The sequence below is a fragment of the Hypanus sabinus genome, chromosome 4 (assembly GCF_030144855.1).
Source record: "Hypanus sabinus isolate sHypSab1 chromosome 4, sHypSab1.hap1, whole genome shotgun sequence".
Lineage (NCBI taxonomy): Eukaryota > Metazoa > Chordata > Chondrichthyes > Myliobatiformes > Dasyatidae > Hypanus > Hypanus sabinus.
Genome location: NC_082709.1, coordinates 180,013,602 through 180,036,021, shown reverse-complemented (window position 1 = coordinate 180,036,021; position 22,420 = coordinate 180,013,602). Strand labels below are relative to the sequence as shown.

The following is a 22,420-nucleotide window of genomic DNA, read 5'->3' as shown; positions in this document are numbered from 1 at the left end:
TGGGCACGCACTCTACTCACAGAGAAGGAAGAAGGAAGAAACAGGGGAACCAGGAACAGCCAGAGTCAATCCCAACCATTCACCCCCCCCCCCACCCGGGAGGATGTCACATTCCTGTCTGTCTTCCAGAAGGCAAGTGCCTGCCACGCCTTGCAGCCAAGAAGGATTCCACAGGGATTTATTGTCTTCACTCCTGCCTCCGTGGTGATAACGTTACACAAACCGGCTGTGGGACGTAGGTTCCGTAAACACATTGGGAGCAAGTCTGTGAACTTGATCTGGCATCCCTGGACTGGAGGGGCTGGATCTCAGATGGGAACCCTTTACTGATACACGCATACAGGGTGTCAAATAGCAACCAGGAGACAGTATTTGACTAGTAATGTAGAGGCCTTGACCACCAATCCAGTGAAGCAAGTTTGAATCCTGCCACGACAGCTGGAACACTTACATTCCAGTCATTATATAGACTTACAATAGCAGCTAAACAGCATCAAGGACACCAGAATTAAGAATAGGAACTGGCATTCAAGCTTATTCAGCAAACCCATCCCCGCATATCCTTCAATAACCTTAACAGCAAAAATTAGGAATTGGGATTTTGAGATCAGAGTCAGGTTTAATATCACTGACATTTGTTGTGAAATTTGTTTACTTTTCAGCAGGAGTACAATGAAATACATGATGAATAAATATAAAAAAAACCTCAGTTACATGAAGCATATGTGTGAATATTACATAGTTAACTTAAAATAAGCAGTGAGAAAAAGAACACAAAAAAGCAGTGAGGTAGTATCCAAGGGTTCAATGTCCATTTATGAATTGGATGGCAGGGGAAGAAGCTGTTCCTGAATCGCTGAGTGTGGGTCTTCAGGCTTCTGTATCCCCTTCCTGACGGTAACAGTGAGAAAAGGGCATGCCCTGGGTGCTGGAGTTCCTTGATGGATGCCACCTTCCTAGGGAGCTGCTCCCTGAAGATGTCTTGGATACTACAGAGGCTAGTATCTGTGATGGAGCTGACACCAGAATATCTTGCAAGTTTCTAACTTTCTGACTGGATGTGTCGCAGCCTGATGTGGAGGCTCCAAAGCACAAGAGGCTGCAGAGGGTTGTAAACTCAGCCAGCTCCATCGTGGGCACTACATTCCTATCAACAATTACTCAGGCCTCTCACTATCCAGAACAAGCCCTGTGCTTGTTACTACCCTCAGCAAGGAGGTACAGGAGCCTGGAGAACCACATTCAGTGATTCAGGAACAGCTCCTTCCGTGTACACTACCTCATTCTCTTTTTGCACTGTATATACACAGAACTGTGTAAAAGTCATAGACATACAGTATATATAGCTAGGATGCCCAAGACTTTTACACAGTACTGTAATTGCCAACTTGGAGCAGACAGCGAGTTTGTAAACCTGGTAGTAACAAAGGATGTTGGGAATGGTGAGGGTGGAGCACCAAGGGAGGGGTGTGGGACAGGTGGCAGAGAAAGACTGCCAGGGGCAGGAAATGGTGCAGATACAGACTCACTCAGCCCTGGGACACCAGGCAAGGTAATCTGATTGCAAACCATTGTTTTATTGATCATTACAGAATGACAAGAAGTCATCACCCTGACACAGTAGTGTCAAATGTGGTGAACTACATTTACCTGTCCGGACACGCACCCCCCCCCCCCCACCCCCCGGCTGACTGCTCCTGTGGCTCCTCCACAGACCCCTGTATAAAGGCGATTGGAGGCACAGCTCCTTCCTCAGTCTCCAAGATGTTGTGTGATGATCTCTTGCTGCTGACCGTGCTTTCTTCCAGCTAATAAAAGCCTATCTCGACTCATGTCTCCGAGAGTTATTGATGGTGCATCGAATTTATTGGCTGGAATTTTAAAACATGGAAAGTATTTTACGTCCGGAAAAATTGGACATTGATCCTCAAGCCCCAGAAGCAGCTATTGCCTTTGAACTCTGGCTTCCATGCTTCCAATCATACTTGGAAGAGATTCCCGTGACTGAGCCTGCTATCATGCACAAAATCCTCCTCTCCAGAGTCAGTCCGAAGGTATACTCCCCTATCGGGGATCTGCCGACCTACCAAGGGGCACTGGATGCCCTCAAAAGACAGTACCTGCGGCCGGTGAACACTGTCTATGCAAGACATCCCTTAGCGACGTTGCGGCAGCGGGCCAGAGTGTCGAGCGCTGAGTTTGTCCGGGCCCTACAGACACTTGTGCGAGCCTGCGACTGCAGGGGACTGACAGCAGAACGGCATGCGGAGCTCCTGGTACGAGACGCCTTTGTTACGGGGATCAGGTCAGTGTACGTGTGCCAGCGGCTGCTGGAAAATGCCGATCTTACCTTACGCTGGGCGATAGAGCTGGCCGACACGCTGGAAGCTGCTCTGCACAACGCTGACGCTGTCCAGCCGTGTGATCTCCCACCGGCCCTGTGGACGCCGCAGACCCCGCCAGCCAGCCAATCGACCTCAGCTGCTGCCACTCGCGAGTCCACGAACGCCCCGAAACCCTCCGGCGAAGTGACCACAGCTGCTGCCAGTCGCAAGTCTGCGCAGTGTTACTTCTGCAGACTCGAAAAGCACCCCCAAAAACGCTGCCCGGCCCGAGAAGCTACCTGCTCCAGCTGCAGAAAGAAGGGCTATTTTGCCAAGGTCTGTAAGTCTAAACCACGAACGGGGTCGAGCAGCGCCGCGTGTGAGGCATGGGAGTTGCCATCTTGGACGCCGCCATCTTGCCTGCCCGCCTCATGCGAGGCATGGGGGCGGCCATCTTGGTCACTGCCATCTTGCCTGCCCGCCTCGTGCAAGGCATGGGGGTGGCCATCTTTGTCGGCGCCACCTCGCCCCGCTTCCAACCCACGGGTACTTACCGGGCACTAAGACGGCGATTCAACTCTGGCCTCCGTAACCCTTGACCAAAGTGCCCCACACCAGCTTGCAAGGTCAATGATGGACATCCTGGTGGAGGGGCACAGGACTAGCTGCCTGTTTGACATGGGCAGCACTGAGAGTTTTATTCACCCGGACACGGTGCAACTCTGCGGACTCATGACACAGCCAGTAAGCCAGAGGGTCACCATGGCTTCTGGGTCGCATTCCACAGACATCCGGGGGTGGGGTGGGGGGGGGTTGTGTCGTGACATTGGTGGTGCAGGGAACAGAATATCGGGACTTTGCGCTACTCGTCATGCCTAAACTGTGCGCACCTGTGCTATTGGGGCTGGACTTCCAAAGCCACCTCGAATGTGTGACTATGGCATATGACGGGCCCCTCCCACCACTCACTGTCAGGAATCTTCAGTTTTGTGGGACTTCATCATATACCCCGCTGCTGACCACACACACACCAACCCACACATCCTACCCAGCACCATGCTGACAACTGCGCTACTGACACCACTTGCAGCCTCTCCACCCTCAAGATCCCTCCCCCATCACTGTTCGCCAACCTGACCCCCGACTGTAAACCTGTGGCAACTAAAAGCAGGAGGTACAGTGCAGGGACAGGGACTTCATTCAGTCAGAGGTGCAGCGGCTGCTCAGGGAGGGGATCATTGAGCCAAGCACAAGTCCTTGGAGGGCCCATATAACCATATAACAATCACAGCACGGAAACAGGCCATCTTGGCCCTCCTAGTCCGTGCCGAACCCTTAATCTCACCTAGTCCCACCTACCCGCACTCAGCCCATAACCATCCACTCCTTTCCTGTCCATATACCTATCCAATTTTACCTTAAATGACACAACTGAACTGGCCTCTACTACTTCTACAGGAAGCTCATTCCACACAGCTATCACTCTTTGAGTAAAGAACCCCCTCGTGTTTCCCTTAAACTTCTGCCCCCTAACTCTCAAATCATGTCCTCTAGTTTGAATCTCCCCTACTCTCAATGGAAACAGCCTGTTCACGTCAACTCTATCCCTCTCAAAATTTTAAATACCTCGATCAAATCCCCCCTCAACCTTCTACGCTCCAATGAATAGAGACCTAACTTGTTCAACATTTCTCTGTAACTTAATTGCTGAAACCCAGGTAACATCCTAGTAAATCGTCTCTGCACTCTCTCTAATTTATTGATATCCTTCCTATAATTCGGTGACCAGAACTGCACACAATATTCCAAATTTGGCCTTACCAATGCCTTGTACAACTTTAGCATTACATCCCAACTTCTGTACTCAATGCTTTGATTTATAAAGGCCAGCGTTCCAAAAGCCCTCTTCACCACCCTATCTACATGAGACTCCACTTTCAGGGAACTATGCACAGTTATTCCTAGATCTCTCTGTTCCTCTGCATTCCTCAATGCCCTACCATTTACTCTGTATGTTCTATTTGGATTATTCCTGCCAAAATGTAGAACCTCACACTTCTCAGCATTAAACTCCATCTGCCAACGTTCAGCCCATTCTTCTAACCGGTATAAATCTCCCTGCAAGCTTTGAAAATCCACCTCATTATCCACAACACCTCCTACCTTAGTATCATCGGCATACTTACTAATCCAATTTACCACCCCATCATCCAGATCATTTATGTATATTACAAACAACATTGGGCCCAAAACAGATCCCTGAGGCACCCCGCTAGTCACCGACCTCCATCCCGATAAACAATTATCCACCACTACTCTCTGGCATCTCCCATCTAGCCACTGTTGAATCCATTTTATTACTCCAGCATTAATACCTAACGACTGAACCTTCTTAACTAACCTTCCATGTGGAACTTTGTCAAAGGCTTTGCTGAAGTCCATATAGACTACATCCACTGCCTTACCCTTGTCAACATTCCTCGTAACTTCTTCAAAAAATTCAATAAGGTTTGTCAAACATGACCTTCCACGCACAAATCCATGCTGGCTACTTCTAATCAGATCCCGTCTATCCAGATAATTATAAATACTATCTCTAAGAATACTTTCCATTAATTTACCCACCACTGATGTCAAACTGACAGGTCTATAATTGCTAGGCTTCCTTCTAGAACCCTTTTTAAACAATGGAACCACATGAGCAATACGCCAATCCTCCGGCACAATCCCTGTTTCTAATGACATATTAAAGATCTCCGTCAGAGCTCCTGCTATTTCTACACAAACTTCCCTCAAGGTCCTGGGGAATATCCTGTCAGGACCCAGAGATTTATCCACTTTTAAATTTCTTAAAAGCGCCAGTACCTCCACCTCTTTAATTGTCATAGGTTCCATAACTTCCTTACTTGTTTCCCACACCTTAGACAATTCAATATCCTTCTCCTTAGTGAATACCGAAGAGAAGAAATCATTCAAAATCTCTCCCATCTCCTTCGGTTCCACACATAGCTGACCACTCTGATTCTCTAAGGGGCCAATTTTATCCCTCACTATCCTCTTGCTTTTAATATAACTGTAGAAACCTTTCGGATTTACTTTCACCTTATTTGCCAAACCAACCTCGTATCTTCTTTTAGCTTTTCTAATCTCTTTCTTAAGATTCCTTTTACATTCTTTATATTCCTCGAGCAATTCCTTTACTCCATGCTGCCTATATCTATTGTAGACATCCCTCTTTTTCTGAACCAAATTTCTAATATCCCTTGAAAACCATGGTGCTCTCAAACCTTTAACCTTTCCTTTCACCCTAACAGGAACATAAAGATTCTGTACCCTCATAATTTCACCCTTAAATGACCTCCATTTCTCTATTACATCCTTCCCATAAAACAACTTGACCCAATCCACTCTCTCTAAATCCCTTCGCATCCCCTCAAAGTAAGCCTTTCTCCAATCAAAAATCTCAACTCTCGGTCCTGTCCTGTCCTTCTCCATAATTATATTGAAGCTAATGCTATTGTGATCACTGGACCCGAAGTGCTCCCCAACACATACATCTGTCAGCTGACCTATTGCATTCCCTAACAGGAGATCCAACACTGCCCCATCTCTAGTCGGTACTTCTATGTATTGTTGCAAAAAACTATCCTGCACACATTTCACAAACTCTAAACCATCCAGCCCTTTTACAGAATGAGCTTCCCAGTTTACGTGTGGAAAATTAAAATCTCCCACAATCACCACCTTGTGTTTACTACAAATATCTGCTATCTCCTTACACATTTGCTCTTCCAACTCACGCGCCCCATTAGGTGGCCTATAATACACTCCTACCAGTGTTACTGCACCTTTCCCATTCTTCAATTCCACCCAAATAGCCTCCCTAGAGGAGCTCTCTAATCTATCCTTCCAAAGCACCGCCATAAGATTTTCTCGGACAAGCAATGCAACACCTCCTCCTCTGGCCCCTCCTACTCTATCACACCTGAAGCAACTAAATCCAGGAATATTTAGTTGCCAATCACACCCTTCCTGCAACCATGTTTCACTAATAGCTACAACATCATAATTCCAGGTATCAATCCACGCTTTAAGCTCATCCACCTTTCTTACAATGCTCCTAACATTAAAATAGATACATTTAAGATACTCTCCATCTCCTCCTCTCTTTCCATCCCTAACAATGCATTCAAATTTATTATCCTTTTCTTTCTTCTCCCCTACATCTTCGGGCTGAGCGCATCCCTTCTCCATCACCTGCCTTTCCTCCCTCACACACTGTCTATTTACTTGCTCCACTGGTGAACTAACCTCCTCTCCCATAGTCTCCTCAAATAGTCTCCCGCCCCCCCCCATCTTACTAGTTTAAAGTCCGCCCTGTAGCCCTAGCAAACCTCCCCACTAGGATATTGGTCCCCCCACGATTCAAGTGTAACCCGTCCTTCTTGAACAGGTCACTCCTGCCCCAGAAGAGGTCCCAATGATCCAGAAACTTGAATCCCTGCCCCCTGCTCCAATCCCACAGCCACGCATTCATCCTCCACCTAATTCTATTCCTACTCTCACTGTCGCGTGGCACAGGCAGTAATCCCGAGATTACTACCTTTGCGGTCCTTCTTCTTAACTGCCTTCCTAACTCCCTATACTCTCATTTCAGGACCTCTTCCCCTTTCCTTCCTATGTCATTGGTACCTACATGTACCACGACCTCTGGCTCTTCACCCTCCCACTTCAGGATATCTTGGACGCGATCAGAAACGTCCCGAACCCTGGCACCAGGGAGGCAAATCACCATCCGGGACTCCCGGTCACCTCCACAGAAACGCCTGTCTGAGCCCCTGACTATTGAGTCCCCTATTACTATGGATCTCTTTCTTCTAACCCTACCCTTCTGAGCTACAGGGCCGTCCTCTGTGCTGGAGGCTCGGCCACTGTCACTCCCACCAGGCAGGCTGTCCCCCCCAACAGTACTCAAACATGAGTACTTATTGTCAAGGGGTACAGCCACTGGGGTACTCTCTAGTACCTGCCTCTTCCCCTTCCTGACTGTAACAAACCTATCTGCCTCCCGTGGTCCCGGAGTGACCACCTGCCTGTAACTCCTCTCTATCACCTCCTCACTCTCCCTGACCAGGCGAAGGTCATCGAGCTGCAGCTCCAGTTCCCTAACTCGGTCCCTCAGGAGCTGCAGTTCGGCGCACCTGGCGCAGATGTGGACGTCCGGGAGGCTCGGAGACTCCAGGATCTCCCACATCCGACACCGAGAACAACAAGCTGCCCTCACACTCATACTTCCCGAAAAACTGACAATAACAAGAACTAAAAGATAAGCCTACTGTGCCCTCTTCCGCCTAAGCCCTCTGAGCCCAAGCCCTACACTCTGCGCCCAGCTCACTCCGCTGCCCGCAAACGAAGCTGCCCACTTCTTAAGGCGGCGTTCTTTATATATCTTCCCTCCTTCCCAGGCCTCCTTCACGTGCCTGCGCAGTCCCGCCTCTCAGAACTCCGATCTGAGAAGCAATTGGACAATTTGAAAATGGCCGCCGCCGCACTTCCTCTCAAGCCTCGCTGTCCTCTTCCAAAAGAGAAGGTGAAAGAAAAGGCCCAGGTGGTTGTTGTTCAGACCGGGCAGAAAAATAGGATGGTCGTGGACTATAGCCAGACCATCAATAGGTTCACGCAGCTTGATGCGTACCCCCTACCCTGCATCGTGGATATGGTCAACCAGATAGCTCAGTACAAGGTGTACTCGACCATAGATCTGAAATCTGCTTACCACCAGCTCCCCATCCGCCCGGAGGACAGCCCCTACACTGCCTTCGAGGCGGGTGGCAGGCTCTATCACTTCCTTCATGTTCCCTTCGGTGTCACAAGTGGTGTCTCTGTCTTCCAGAGGGAAATGAACTGGATGGTGGACCAGTGCCAACTGAAGGCCACATTTCCATATCTGGAAAACATCACCATCTGTGGTCACGACTGGCCGGATCACAACACCAACCTTCAATGATTTTTCCAAGCGGCCAAAGCTCTGAACCCTACCTATAACAGGGACAAATGTGTGTTCGGAACCACCCGACTCACTGTACTTGGGTATGTCGTGGAGAACGGGGTCATTGGCCCTGATCCCGACCATATGCGCCTCCTGTTAGAACTCCCTCTTCTCACCACTCTCAAAGCCCTCAGACAGTGCCTGGGCTTCTTTTCCTATTACGCCCAGTGGGTCCCTCATTACGCAGACAAGGCCCGCCCCCGGTCAAGTCCACCACATTTCCCCTCTCTGCCGAGGCCCGCGCGGCCTTCAGCCGCATTAAAGAGGACATCGCCAAAGCAACGATGCATGCGGTGGACGAGACCATTCCCTTCCAAGCAGAGAGTGATGCCTCTGACTTCGCGCTGGCTGCTACCCTCAATCAGGCAGGCAGGCCAGTAGCATTCTTCTCTCGTATCCTTCAAGGCCCTGAAATTCGGCACTCTGCGGTGGAGAAAGAAGCCCAGGCCATAGTGGAAGCTATTAGGCACTGGAGGCGCTATCTCACCGGCAAAAGGTTCACCTTGCTGACTGATCAGTGCTCAGTTGCATTCATGTTCAGCAACCAACAGCGGGGCAAAATCAAAAATGATAAAATTTTGCGGTGGAGAATAGAACTCTCCACCTACAACTATGATATCCTGTACCGGCCTGGAAGGCTCAATGAGCCCCCTGATGCCCTATCCCAGGGAGCGTGTGCCAGCGCACAGCTCGACCGGCTATATACCCTCCATGCACATCTTTGCCATCCGGGGGTCACCCGATTTTACCATTTCGTGAAAGCCTGGAACCTGCCGTACTCCCTTGAGGACATCAGGACGATGACCAGGGACTACCAAGTCTGCGCTGAGTGCAAACCGCACTTCTACCGTCCTGAAAAGGCACAACTTATCAAGGCCACCCGCCCCTTTGAGCGACTGAGTGTTGACTTTAAGGGCCCCCTTCCGCCCACCGACCACAATGTCTACTTTCTCAACATTATCAACGAGTACTCACAGTTCCCCTTTGCCATCCCCTGCCCCGACACCACTACCACATCCGTCATAAAAGCCCTGCGCCAGCTCTTCACTCTGTTCGGATATCCCTGCTATATCCACAGTGATAGAGGGTCCTCCTTTATGAGTGACGAGCTGCGCCAGTACCTGCTAACCAGGGGCATTGCTACTAGTCGGACCACGAGTTATAATCCCCGGGGAAATGGACAGGTGGAGAGGGAGAATGCCACAGTGTGGAAGGCCACACTTTTAGCCCTTAAGTCAAAAGGGTTGCCGGTCTCTTGATGGCAGGAGGTCCTCCCTGAGGCACTCCACTCTATCTGCTCCCTATTATGTACGTCCACCAATGCTACCCCTCACGAACGCCTATTCTCTTTTCCCAGGAAGTCTGTTACTGGGACCACCCTACCAGTTTGGTTGACGCCCCCAGGGCCAGTGCTGCTCCAGAGACATGTGAGGAGTAATAAATACTCCCCGCTGGTTGAGAGGGTTCACCTTCTACATGCGAACCCCCAGTATGCCTACGTGGTCTTACCTGATGGGCGGGAGGACATGGTCTCCGTCCGTGACCTGGCACCCGCAGGTGCAGCAGACCGCTACCCTGAAGGCTCTCCGGTAACTATGAACCCTGTACCCGAGGTGACACTGCGCACACCAGGCCCTACACAGACTCCTCACGACACTTGTATACTGGGTGTTTCATACGCGTATATACCAGGCGCCTCGCACATGCGCGAGGGATCACTGACGCCTAGTGGGCTGACACCTCCAGTTAGGCCGGAACCAGCACAACCTCCGTCTCCGGTGCAATCACCACCGGCATCTGTGCAATCACAGCCGGTGCTACGTAGATCACAGCGACAGATTCGACCATCTGATAGACTTAATCTGTAAGAAACTTCGTCACATGGGAACTCTTTTTAAAACAAAGGGGGGGGGGTGAATGTGGTGAACTACATATACCTGTCTGGACACGCCCCCTGCTGACTGCTCCTGTGGCTCCTCCCACAGACCCCTGTATAAAGGCGAACAAGGTCTGAGCCTAGCCTCTCAGTCTCTAGGATGTAGTATGGTGGTCACTCACTGCTTGTTCCAGTCAATAAAAGCCGATATCTCGCCTTACATCTCAGAGTGAGTTATTGATGGTGCATCACAGCTTTTGTTGGAAGAGGATTTAACCTGCAAGTAAAGATGTCTTACTGCAATTATACTTGGTGGGGCCACAGCTGGAGTGTTGGGTGCAGGTTTGGCATCCTTATTTCTAAAAAAATCTTTATTTAGAGCAGGGGCTGCTAGCCTGGAGTTCACGGACACTTTGGTTAACGGTGGGGTTCATGGCATTAAAAAGGTTGGGAACCCCAGCTTTAGAGGAACTGCAGTGAGGGTTCTCTAGGCCTGTTCCTGTTGGTTTGTCAGCTTTTCTGTTGCACTACAGAAGCAGATTGCCTCAGACGTGTTCCTGTGATCCCCTCTTCTATGTTCTGTCTCCCTTTCTTCCCATCATCCCCCCCACCCCCCCAAATCCTTCTCTCTACGTTCTTGTCAGATCCTGTCATGGCACCTTATCTGATGACATTCAAATTCAAACAATACATTTAAGATTTGAAAAAATTTTGCTCAAAGTCATTTTCTATTCCTCATGAGGTAAAAATCACTGCAGAATTTTGTCAACTTCCCTTGTGTGTTTGCCTTAAATTTAAAATGGCCTTTAAAATGCTGACACCGAAGGAACATGAACTCTTTTAGTGGTTGGTGGGGGCTTAAAAGGGGTGGATATCCCAGAAAAGAAGTGGAAAAATAACAACAATTCTGCAAGTCATTCCTAATTTAATTGGGTTAGAATTCAAATCGAAAGCTGATGAGGTTCGCTGGAGTTTGATGTCAGGCAACCGGAAAGTGCCAAATAACTAAAACACAAATACCCCAAATTCAATCAAGCAAAAGCTGAAAGCTAGATCCCTGATTAAATCCGCCGATTACCGTTATTCCCCAGCACTCTGAAAAGGCCGTACAAGATGCGACAAGATAATCGCAGAATCTGCCCCATCATCTCTGTGCCAACTCTATGAAACTGTGTTGGCCAGTGAGAAACCTTCTCTTTGAAGGTTATGGTTGGGAAAACAGCGCCCACCACCCTTGCACTATTGCGTTCCAGGCTGGCAACAAGTGGTTGCCAGGCAACAGCTCTCCTCACCTCCCACAGCTCCCTAGCTTTGTACTTTCCATTTAGAAAATCAGAAACCAGTGGGAAAACAAATTCTCCCCACCCTCAAACTTTGATTTCAACTCCCTCCCTCTGTTAAACCCCTCCTTAACCACCCCTGCTCCAAAGGAAACTACTTTCTTTGTTTTTTTTTAAAACTAGCACAATATTGTGGGCCAAATGGCCCGCTAAATGAACTGTTTCATGTTCTACCTCAACATGAAGGACTGCAGATACTGAAATCTGGAATAATGCTGGAGGAACTCTGCAGGTTGAGCAACTTCTAGGCTCTTGTGCACTTTGAGTCCTTGTATCACTCCTGTGAGCCTTGCACTGTGTCTGGTATAATTTTTTGTTATAATTTTGATGAACAAAAATGCCTCTCTTGGATTTTAAATATGAAAGCAGCATGTAGTTTTTGCAGACATAAAACAGTTCATCTGTAAATTACATGACATTGCTCCCGATTTTGTACAGAAAGTTTAATGTCCTTCTATTTATTTATTTAAGATACAGTGCAGAGTAAGGCCTTTCGGGCCCTTCCGCTCAGCAACCCCACCCACCCCGATTTAATCCTAGCCTAATTACAGGACAATTTACAATGACCAATCAACCTATGCCTTTGGACTGTGGGAAGAAACCAGAGCTTCTTGAAGAAACCCATGTGGTTACAGGAAAAAAAGTATACAAATTCCTTACATTTGGAGTTGAACCTGGGTTGCCAGTCTTGTAAAGCGTTGTGCTGACCACTATGCTATGCTTCAAACAAATCCACAAACAATAATTCCACAACCTGCAGGCTCACTTTCAAGGATTCAACAACTTACACTCTCAGTACTGCATTGAGAATTTGCCTTCTTTTGCACATTGGTTGTTTGTAACCCTTTGTTCTTGTATAGTTTTCATAAATTCTATTGTATTTCATTATTTTTCCTGTAAGTGCCACCAAGAAAATGAATCTCAAGGTAGTCCAGGAACATACACTCAGTGGCCACTTTATTAGGTACATCTATAAGCCAGCTCGTTAAAGCAAATCTATAATCAGCCCATCAAGTGGCAGCAACTCAATGCATAAAAGCATGCAGGCATGGTCAGGAGGTTCAGTTGTTGTTCAGATCAAACATCAGACTAGAGAAGAAATTGGATCAAAGCAATTTTGACCGTGGAATGATTGCTGGTGCCAGGCAGGGCGGTTTTTGTATCTTAGTACGTGCACATCTCCTGAGATTGTCACACACAACAGTCTCTAGAGTTCAGAGAATAGTGCAAAAAAATAAAAATCCATTGAGAGGCCGTTCTGTGGGTGGAAACACCTTGTTAGCGAGAGGTCAGAGGAGAATGCCCAGAATGGTCAAGATGACAGTGACTCAAATAACCACGTTGCACCAGTGGCGTGCGGAAGAGCATCTCTGAATGCACGAAGTTCGAAGTAAATTTATTATCAGAGTATATCTATGTCACCATGTACAATCCTGAGATTCATTTTCTTGCAGGTATTCTCAATAAATCCATAACAGAACCAATGGAAGAACAGCAGTCAGCATGTCAACACTTGACGTGGATGGGCTACAGTGGAAGGAGACCACGAACACACATTCTGGTCATTAGGTACAGGAGGTATCAAATAAAGTCGGCATGGAGTGTGCATATTTTGCTAATAAATTTATTTTGTCTTTGAACGGTGTTATTTTTACAGTGAATGCCCACAAGAAAATGAATCTCTGGGTTATATATGGTGGCACATATGTACTTGGATAATAAATTTACTTTGAATGTTGAACCAGCCTCATACATTCCCTTTTAACGGCCTGCAGCTAAAATTCTATCTTTAGAGTATTTTTCTGCTTCAAAACCTATAAATACATTTCTCAAAATGCAGTACATTTTGCCTGGTATTTTTCTTTCCTCTCACATGCAAAGGTCTGAGACAGTGAGAAGAAACGTGGAAAGCTGCCAAGGAATGGGAGTACACACTGGACATGTTGCTCTTCAGATACTGGAACTAATGTCGTTACTGCTGCACTTGTTGACAGCTTGCCAAGGCCGAGGGAACAGGGATTCAGCAGAAACAAACCAGAACTCTCCATGAACTTTCCAGAAAAACAAAGGAATTAAGAGGCCCACTTCTATCATTCTAGATCTTCGCTAAAGACTGTCCTTCAATTATCTAGGAGATGACTTTTCAAAAAAATAAGCTACATGTTTCTCAGTGTTCATCAGCTACTCATTGACAATTAGTGGCAGTTACTAAACGCTGTCCTGGCTAGGAATACAAGAATCACACAAGTAAATCTGGGCGAGGAACCAGTCCCCAAGGAAGCAAACCACAGCTATAGAAGAGATGCACTGAGGCAGAAACCTCCTCCTAAATTACTTTTAAAAACCAAGGTAAAAACCTCAAGGTGGAGGAGCAACACCTTGTATTCTAACTGGGTACCCTCCAACCTCTCGTGAGCATCGATTTCTCACTCCTCCCCGCCCTTTTACCTATTCTCACCTGCTTATTACATCTCCCCTCCCCCCCAGGCCCCCTTCTCTTATTGTTGTGGTGAACTATGTGCCTGTCGGGACACGCCCCTGCTGACTGCTCCTGTGGCTCCTCCCACAGGCCCCTGTATAAAGGAGACCTGCGGCCTGACGCTCGGCCTCAGTCTCCAAGACCTTGTATGATAGACACTCACTCCTGGTTCCTTCTTCCAGTCAATTCAGCCGATATCTCGCCTACGTCTCAGTGTGAGTTATTGATGGTGCATCAATTGTCCACTCTCCTCTCCTATCAGATTCTTCCTTCTCCAGCCCTTGACCTTTCCCACCCACCTGGCTTCACCTATCACCTTCAGCTAGCCCCTTTCCCCTCTCCTCACCTTTTAATTCAGGCATCTCTCCCCTTCCTTACCAGGCCTGATGAGGGGTCTCACCCCAAAATGTCGACTGTTTACATTCCGCCCACCCCCACCCCCATGGATGCTGCCTGACCTGCTGAGTTCCTCCAGCATTTTGTGTGTGTTGTTTTGGATTTCCAGCATCTGAAGATTTTTTCGTGTTGATGATTTAACAAAAGTGATTTAACAGGATTCTGCTCAGAGAGCAAGATATTTGGCCCATCTTACTTGGAGCCAGAGTAATCTGGTATCAGTCATAATGCGATTACAGTGCCAGTGATCTGGGTTCAATTCCTGCCACTGTCTGCAAGGAGCTTGCACACTCAATCCGTGACCGTGTGAGTCTCCTCCAGATTTACTGGCTTCCTCCCACATTCCGAAAGACAGCTCGTGAGTTATGGGCACACCGTGTTGGCATCAGAAGTGATTGTGAGCTGCCCCCAGCACATCTTCGATCTCTGTTGGTTGTTGACACAATTGACGCATTTCATTGGATGTTTCAATGTACATGTGACAACTTTATAAAGGGCCATTCAACCCAACTCATCCATGCCAACCAAGATACCTTTCTGATGTAGTCCAATTTGCCTGCATCCTGCTAAACCTTTCCTATCTGTGAACCTGTCCAACATTGTAATTGTATCTGCCGCTACCTCTTCTCTTGTACCTCTTGACATTTACCCACTTCCATTTGTCTCAGATCCCTCTTAAATCTTTCTCCTCTCACCTTGAACCTATATCTGCTAGATTTAGATTCCCCTACCCTGGGAAAATAGCATTCACCACATTTATTAACTTACTGAAATACAGTGCAGAATAGGCCCTTCCAGCCATGCCACACTGCAATCCCTCCCATTTAACCCTAGCCTAATCATTGCAAATTGATAATTTACAATGACCAGTTAACCTACCAACCTGTAGGTGATTGGACTGTGAGGAAACCGGAGCATCCAGAGGAAACCCACACGGTCACGGGGGGAACATACAAACTCCTTACAGACAGCGGCAGGAATTGAACGCGGGTCGCCTGTACCATGAAGTGTTGTGCTAACCATTACCCTCCTGTGCTGCCTCCATGTCTCTCATGAGTTTTATGCACCTCCGTAAGTTCAAAGTAAATCTATTATCAAAGCACAGATATATCGTCATACACAACCCTGAGGTTCATTTTCCTGCAGGCATTCACAGTAAACACAAACACAATAGAATCAATGAACGACTGCACTCAATAGGACAAACAATAGCCAATGTGCAAATAAACTGTGCATATACAAAAAATAACAATAATAATAATTAATTAATCGATAGATAGATAAATATCGAGAACATGAGAAAGGGTCCTCAGCCTTCTTCACTCCAGGGAAACAGTCCCAACCTATCTGGTCTCTTTTTATAACTCCAGCATTCCAGTCCTGGCAGCGTCCTTACGAATCTTTTCTGCATCCTCTCCAGCTTAATCACATTTTGCCTCTGGTATAGTGACCAGAACTGCACACAGTATCGTTGGTGAGACATCACCAACATTTGGTAGGTACAGCCGTCATGTGGCAGCCCAACTCAGGAAGCGGATGAAGGTGTTTGACACACTTGCCTTCACCCTGTCTACCCACGTCACCACTTTCAGGGAACTACGTACTTGTATCTCGAGTTCGTCCTGCTATTTATTGTGCAAGTACAGCCCTGGTTTTGGGCTGTCCAGGGAGGGGTAGCACCTCTGGTGAGGAGCTTGTTGTGTCCATTCCAGGGCAGCTCGCTCACCTTTGTGCCCCACCAGACACTCAGCTCTCACCTGTGGCCCCAAGTAGCTGTTTGCAGGCGACAGTGGCCGTACCGTGGTACACCGCTTCAACAGGCGGGCTAAACTAGGCGAGGGTAGCCAGCAACACAAACAAGAGAAAATCTGCAAATGCTGAAAATCCAACCAACACACAGGCACAGGAAGGGTCTCGGCCTGAATTGTCGACTGTACGCTTTTCCACAGGTGCTCCCTGGCCCGCGGAGTTCCTCCAGCATTCTGTGAGGGTAATCGGCACCCTCATACCTCGGTGAGGAAGGGGTACGCCTGTCCTAGCATGCGAAGTCAGCTCCAGCGCACCGGGAGAACGAGATCCAGTGGCTGGGAAGAGAGTTCTGCAACACTCCTTGGAGAGCAAAGGGCAGGACGAGGCTCAGAAGGCGTCACGGTCATCCGCTGCAACCAGGAACGTCCCCAGTTTGTGACAATTGTTCGTATCCCTGGACCCGGAATTCTGAGGTCAGGAGACTGGGACTGCCCCGTGCGATGGCTTTTCCTCTTTAAAAACTCTCCCGCACAGGTCTCCGGTCACCGCCTCTGGGAAATTACTGCTGAGCAGTGCCTTCTCTTCCCCTCCGCCTCCTAATCAGCCTCGGCCCTCCCCCTTCCTGTAGGTCATCCATAGGATAAAGAAAAAGCGCTGCTGGAAGAAGAGAGAGAAGAGAGCCTTCCTTGGACTCTCCCCCCCCCCCCCCCCCCCCAGTACTACTCATCGAGCTAACTCTGCATTGTTGGGGCTGGGCAAGAGGACTCCCCGCACGTCATATTGGACTAGAGGTCAGGAATACTGTTCCAGAGGCTTGAGCCCGAATCTCACTGACGCCAACAGGGGCAACTTAAATGCAAATAACTTGGCCTGGAATTGAAAAGCTAGCGTCAGTAAAGGCTGAAGGCACATAGCACCAGTTTCAAGGACAGCTTCGACTGAACGGAGCTCTGGTACATTAAAATGGACTCTTCACCTCACAATCTACCTCATTATGGTCTTGTGTCTTATTGTCTATCCCCACAGCACTGAGCTTCTCCAACATTTTGTGTATGTTGTTCAAAAATCAAAGCACAGCTTAACAGCTGGTGGGCAAACAGGAGAAATGGGCGATCTGATTGGTGCAAGCTAAAACACAGAAGGTCAGAGGATCATTAGGAATTCCCTCTCCCCCCCCCCATTAGTCACATGGTGTTGTAAAAGAAGGGCCCGAAGCATTGTTGAGAATCCCTGCGAACTAATCTCTTTGACCCACGACTGTCAGGAAGGAGGTACAGGAGCATCAGGACCAGGACTGTCAGACTGGGGAACAGCTTCCCCCCAGGCTGTGAAACTAATGAATACCCTGCCACCACCTAAGTTTCATCATTAGGAGAGCCAGCTGTTTACTGTTTACCTGTGATGAGCAGAAAATGCATTCTGAATTATATTTTATTAACTTACTTATATTTTGGTTTATGTGCTGTATGTTTTGTGGGTGCCCCATGGTCTGGAGGAAAGTTGTTTCATTTGGTTGTGTATGTGTACAGTCAGATGACAATAAACTTCACCTTGAAAAGAACAAATTTCACACCATGTAAGTTGTTGATAATATATCTGATAGGGATACGTATTGTTGGCAGTATCATCTTCTACTCCAGATTGAACTTGAACTACATGCACAGAAAAGTTCCTTCCACCCACTGACTTTGTGCTGAAAATCTGCTGAGGTTGGAAATCTAGAGCAACACTAACAAAATGCTGAAAGAACTTAGCAGGTCAGTCAGTATCAATGGAGGGGAATAAATAGATTGGGCTGAGACCCTTCGTCAGGACTGGAAAGGAAAGGGGACAGAAGCCAGAATGAGGTGGGGGGGGGGAGGGGAGAAGTGCTCCTGTGTTGCCATCGGTATTTGTACATCAAATACAGCAAGTTTATTGATCAATTTGCACATACACAGACCATTCAGTCCATCAATGTCCATGCCTAACATCATGTATCTATACTCAGGGGCCACTTTATTAGGTACACTTGTACACCAGCTTGTTAATGCAAATATCTAACCAGCCAATCATGTGACACCAACTCCAATCATAAAAACATGCAGATACGGTCGAGAGGGTTCAGTTTTTCCCCCCGTTCTGGCATACATCAGAATGGGGAGGAAATGTGACCCTAAGTGACTTTGCTGTGGAATGTTTGCTGGTGACAGGCAAGGTGGTTTGTGTATCTCAGAAACTGGGATCCCTGGGATCCTCATGCACAACAGTTCAAGCAGAGAATAGAGCTTAAAAAAAACAAACAAAAAATCCAGTGAGTGAAAGTTCGGTAGACAAGAATACCCAGTTAATGAGAGAGGTCAGAGGAGAATGGCCAGACTGGTTCAGTCTGACAGGAAGGTGACAGTAACTCAAATAATCACACATTACAACAGTGGTGTGCAGAAGAGCATTTCTGAACACACATCAAATCTTGTAGTGGATGGGCTGCAGCAGCAGAAGACAATGAACATATGCTCAGGTACAAGAGGTACCTAATAAAGTGGCCACTGAGTGTATACCAATCCCAGCTGCCCTTGTTAAAGACCACGGATGACTCTACTACAGTCTTGCCATGTTTTTAAAGATAAAGATTGTCCCTATTTATCACATGGACTGTACCTTGTAAAATTGAAATGTGCTGTTTATGTCAATGACCGACACTGACTTATGCATTGGGGGCAGTCTGCAAGTGTCACCCCATGCTTCTACACCAACACAGCATGCCCACAGCTTACTAACCCCAGCCCGAAACTGAAGCACCGAGAGGAAACACACATGGTCATGGGGGGAATTTACAAACTCCTTACAGTGCCGGGAATTGAACGTTGATCACTGGTGCTGTAAAGCTTTATGCCAACTCCTACACTACCATGTCGCCAGCTTGTACCCTACCATGACATTGACGTCACTGAGGAGTTGTGGATATGGTAAAGAGATAAGACCAGAAAATGCTCAAACCACTTTAGCAGTAAAGCAGTACGAATGATAAGAAAAATTATTCTGCTTCTCCTTCCACGGATGTGCCTGACCTGCAGAGTGTTTCCAGCTTTTATTTCAGACTTCCCTCACCTGCACCTACTTATTTTGTTTCAGACTTCCCACATCTGCGGGTATTTATTTTGTTTCAGACTTCCCACATCTGCGGGTATTTATTTTGTTTCATACTTCCTACATCTGCGGGTATTTATTTTGTTTCAGATTTCCCGCACCTGTGAATTTTTTTTGTTCCAGTTTTCCCGCACCTGTGTTTTTTTTTGTTTTCATTTGCCCCTGAAAGAAGGCAATAAAACATAGAAACAGAAGTAGGCCATCCGGCCCATTGAGTCTGCTCCACCATTATTATCCCTCTCAACCCCATTCTCCTGCCTTCTCCCCGTAATCAAGAACCCGTCGACCTCTGCTTTGAATATACCCAATGATGTGGGCTCCATAGCCATCTGGGGCAATGAATTCCACAGATTCACCTCCCTCTGGCTAAAGTAATTCTCCCTTATTTATGTCTAAAGGTGCATCCTTGTATTCTGAGGCTGTCTCTCTGGTATTAGACTCTCCCACTATATCCTGTCCATAGCCACTCTATCTAGGCTTTTCAATACTCGTTACATTTCAATGAGATCCTTCTTCTAAACTCCAACGTACAGACCTAGAGCTATCAAACGTTCCTATGTTAACCCTTTCATTAGAAGGGAGGTATGATTTACCCTCTTTCTCCCCCCCCCCCCCTCCCGTGTAACAGTATCAAGGGTCTGGCTTCCACCAATCACAGTCTTGGTTGGGAGCTCCAGTGTCGGAAAACAAAATCTAACTTGTTAAAAAAAAGCACAAGGAATTAACCCACACAAAATGCTGAAGGAACTCAGCAGGTCAGGCAGCTGACCTGAAAGGAATAAAGATTCAACATTCAGGCCAAGATAAGGAACTGTCATCATTGATCAGGATTTCCCTAACTTTTAGAGAGAGTCGTCAAATTTATTCAAAGTTCAAAATTAAATTATTAGCACGGTACACACGTCACCATATACAACTGAGTCGAATTTATTCATATTTTTGGAACAGATTAGAACACCTCCCACAGTACAGCCGGGCAATTAAAAAAAGACCCAAGAAGCCAACCGCTCCGCTCGGCACTCTGCATCAATGCCAGCGTCTCCTCACCGGAAAATACACAGGAATCACCGCTACCCCAACCTCAACCCCAAAGTCCAGGAAGGTTCTCCTTGCACTGACTCGGGGGTGGGGGTTGGAAGCCATCACTTCAGAACCACCACAGTGCCTCTAGAACTTTCCATGCCCTGGCCAACCCATTTTGCACCCTTCCCCCACACTCTTTATATCCCCCTGTTTTTAAACACCAGCAGTCCTGGAATTCTCCAACTTCAATAAAAACTTTAAAACCTAAAGGAAATTTAACGTCTGCTGATCCAAGAGTCTTATTCAAAACTTCTTGGTCCAGAACTGTCTGGGAGGGGTAGCGCCCCTCCTTGTCCGATGGGGGGGGGGGTGTAATATATAAGTCAACAAGAGTTCATGGGAGTAACTGCTCCAAAGTTTATTAACGGAGGATTTGTCAATCCTTTTCCCGCCGAGGGAATAACGGAACAGTTTTCCCTTCCCCAAGGTGAACTAACGGTCCTTGAATGGAAAATACTTGGCAAAGCCCGCAGCTCGGAACAAAAGAGTTGATGCGGGGAGGGAGTGAGGAGCAGCCAGCGCGCACAATGTTACAAAACACTTTGCGAAGTTACTTACTGAGTTCCAAGAAACTTAAGGAGAAGAAAAAGGCGCCGACCCTCCCCATTCCTCAAACTAAATGTTCCTCCAAAACTTTTCCCGTGCGTCGCCAGGCAGTGTGGATGAGATGGGAGCGATGGTCGAGGATGTCCGACTCCGAGCTACTGCCTCTGCTCACGATTCCAGGCGTTTTTTTTTCCAATTCTGCCGTCCGGAAATTAACCAGGCTCCCCTTGGGTCCTAGCGCCCGGAAATTATTGTAGTGCAATCAGGAATTGAATTAGGAGCGCAGCCCTGCATCTGCCCTGGTGCGGCTGGGGAGCGACTAAACTGGGAAATGCTTATCGTTCCTTATCTCAACCGCGTTTTGGTAAACTGTCGTCCTCCTGCTTGCGTACAGGCAGAACCTAAAAAGCACGGCTCCTGAGATTAGGACAACTAAGAGATGGTCACGGGAGTTAGAGGAGTAATTCCTGAATTGCTTCGAGTCAGTGGACTGGGCCGTACACAAGCACTCATCTAGAGATCTGAACGAATACACCACGGTTGTCACAGACTTCATTAAAATAGCCTGTCCCCGCTAAGTCATTTAGAGGCGACCACAATCAGAAGCCCTGGATGAACCATGAGATCTGAAATCTGCTTGAGGACATTCGTCTGGAGACCAAGAGGTGGAGATGTGATCTCAGGAAAGCCATCTCATCGGCGAAGTGGAAATTCCGGATCAAATTGAAATCAACCAGGGATGCTGGACTGCGTGGCAGGGTTTGAATGCTATCACTTCCTACAAAGTTAAATCAAGTGACACGTGAGACAGGACTTTGCTTCCAGTTGAGCTCAATGCCTTCCATGCTCTCTTTGATCATCGGAACATGGAGGAACCATGATGAACTCTCACATCTCATGAATCCATGGAAAGCATCTGGTCTGGATGGAGTGCCCAGCCACGTACTAAGGACCTGTGCTGACCAACTGGCTGGTGTGTTCACTGAGATCATTACCTCTGATTTCTGCAGTATGGCGTACCCACCTGCTTCAAGCAGGCTTCAATTATACCGGTGCCCAAGAAAAGCATGGTGACCTACCTCAATGACTATCGACCAGTGGCGCTTACATACACAGTGACGAAGTGTTTTGAGAGGTTAGTGATGAAGCATATCAGCTTCTACCTGAGAGGTAACTTGGATCCACTCCAATTTGCCTACCAGAGCATCAGGTCCACAGCAGATGCCATCTCATTGGCTCCTCGCTCAGCCCCGGAACATCTGGATAGCAAAAATGTATAATGTACATCAGGATGTCTTTATCAACTACAGCTCGATGTGAAATGCCATCAACCCCTCCAAACTAATCAATAAGCTTCAAGACCTCAGTACTTCTTTGTGCAATTGGATCCTGGATTTCCTCACTTGTAGACCCCAGTCAGTTCATATTGATAACAACATCTCCTCCACA

The 22,420-nt window shown here is 47.5% G+C and overlaps 1 protein-coding gene across 1 annotated transcript in view; it reads right to left on the bottom strand.

Moving 5' to 3' along the window:
- Positions 1-21,179, bottom strand: part of LOC132393538 (junctional adhesion molecule B-like) — an 85,250-nt gene extending 64,071 nt beyond the window's left edge. Inside the window, exon 1 of the mRNA XM_059968919.1 lies at positions 20,984-21,179. Coding sequence (XP_059824902.1) covers positions 20,984-21,032 — 49 coding nt within the window. The 5' untranslated portion in view covers positions 21,033-21,179. The remainder of the gene's footprint in view (positions 1-20,983) is intronic.
- Positions 21,180-22,420: the final 1,241 nt, after the last annotated feature.